Source organism: Rhagoletis zephyria, unplaced genomic scaffold (assembly GCF_001687245.7).
Source record: "Rhagoletis zephyria isolate East Lansing unplaced genomic scaffold, Rhagoletis_zephyria_1.1 Rzeph_scaffold_63055, whole genome shotgun sequence".
Taxonomy (NCBI): Eukaryota; Metazoa; Arthropoda; class Insecta; order Diptera; family Tephritidae; genus Rhagoletis; species Rhagoletis zephyria.
The window spans coordinates 1-1,528 of record NW_016220106.1 but is presented as its reverse complement, the minus strand read 5'-3'; the positions used below and the strand labels follow the sequence as shown (position 1 = coordinate 1,528).

Genomic DNA, 1,528 nt, shown 5'->3' with positions numbered 1-1,528 from the left:
GTGCCAGACTCTGGAGAATATGACTCTCGCTATGGTAACACAGACACCTAGCGCATAGTTTCGTAAAACCTTTATCATTTCAAAGGCTACTCAAAAAACCTGTTCGGTCTGTAATAAGCACGACCACGTCGTCTATTCTTGCCCATCGTTCGCCAATTTAAGCACAAATGACCGCTGGAAGGAATCCAAAAGAGCTCAGCTGTGCATAAATTGCCTTAAACCAGGCGATCACGTGCAGCAATGCAAGTCTTCTGCGTGCCGCCGGTGCTCACTGAAGCACCATACGCTACTGAATTTTTCTCAAGCAGATCAGACAATGCCTAGTGCAGCTGAAGTCTCACCTAGTCCACCACAGCCAGCAGCTCTCGTTGCCATGACAACAAGCAGCGACTCACTCTCATCCACTTCACACGCCGGCTCAAACGAATGTGTGCTACTTGCGACTGCCGTTGTCTTAATTCAGAACAGCGTGGACTCTCTGGTACCATGTCGCGCCATTCTCGATTCAGATTCGCAGCTTAATTTTATAACGACGAGACTTGCTCATCAATTACAGCTTAAAAAATCAAAATCGTCTGTCGCAGTTTCGGGTATTGGAGATTCAGGACTCGTTGTTAATTCCAGCATTAACATCACCATTCAGTCACTACACAACGGTTTCACCGCGAGCCTAGCCTCAGCCGTAACTCAAACAATAACCGAGCATCAACCGAATTATCCGCTTGACATCACTGGTTGAGATATTCCGGCGAACATCAACCTTGCTGATCCCGAATTCCATAAGACACAACGTGTGGATCTTCTGATAATGGCCGGTATATTCTTTGATTTACTTTGCATTGGTCAAATTCGCCTGAAAAAATACCAAATTTTGCAGAAAACTCGTCTCGGCTGGGTGGTATCTGGAGGTCGAGGTATATCGTCGAAGCTATTCCCACTTACAACTACAGCAACAAATTCACTAGATTCGGAAACCGATCATCGATGCACTAATGACATAGTGCGGTCATTTTGGGAAATAGACAACAGCTTTGAACCTATTCGGAGAGCAACGAAGGAGAAAATCGATTGCGAAGCTTACTTCAATGCAAACTATAGTCGCATGGCGACAGGCGAATATTCGGTTCGGCTGCCCGTAAAGCCCAGCGTACACCTACTTGGGGATTCATACCAGCAGCTGTTGCGGCGGTTCCTGACTCTTGAAAGACGTCTTCAACTTAATGATGATTTGAAATCACTATACGTATCATTTATGAAAGAGGATTGCGAGCTTCAACAAATGTCTCCTATATCGAAGCCGCCGCCATCGGTCCCCACATATTTCATGCCTAACCATTGCGTGCTCAAGAACGAAAGCACAACAACAAAACTTAGGGTAGTCTTCGACGGATCAGCACTGACAACAACTGGTTATTCGTTAAACGAAGTATTAGTGATGGGTCCAACCATACAGGAAAAACTAGCCGACACCCTAATTCATTTTCGCTCACATTCGGTTGCCCTAACAGGGGACATTTGTAAAATGTAT

The 1,528-nt window shown here is 45.5% G+C and overlaps 1 protein-coding gene across 1 annotated transcript; it reads left to right on the top strand.

Annotated features, from left to right (window-relative positions):
* Positions 1 to 808: 808 nt before the first annotated feature.
* LOC108356669 (uncharacterized) lies at positions 809 to 1,517 on the top strand (the record flags this gene model as incomplete). The annotated part of the gene is made up of 1 exon (XM_017607769.1): positions 809 to 1,517. A coding segment is annotated over exon 1 (709 nt), but the record flags the coding sequence as incomplete, so codon positions are not given.
* Between the last annotated feature and the right edge of the window lie 11 nt (positions 1,518 to 1,528).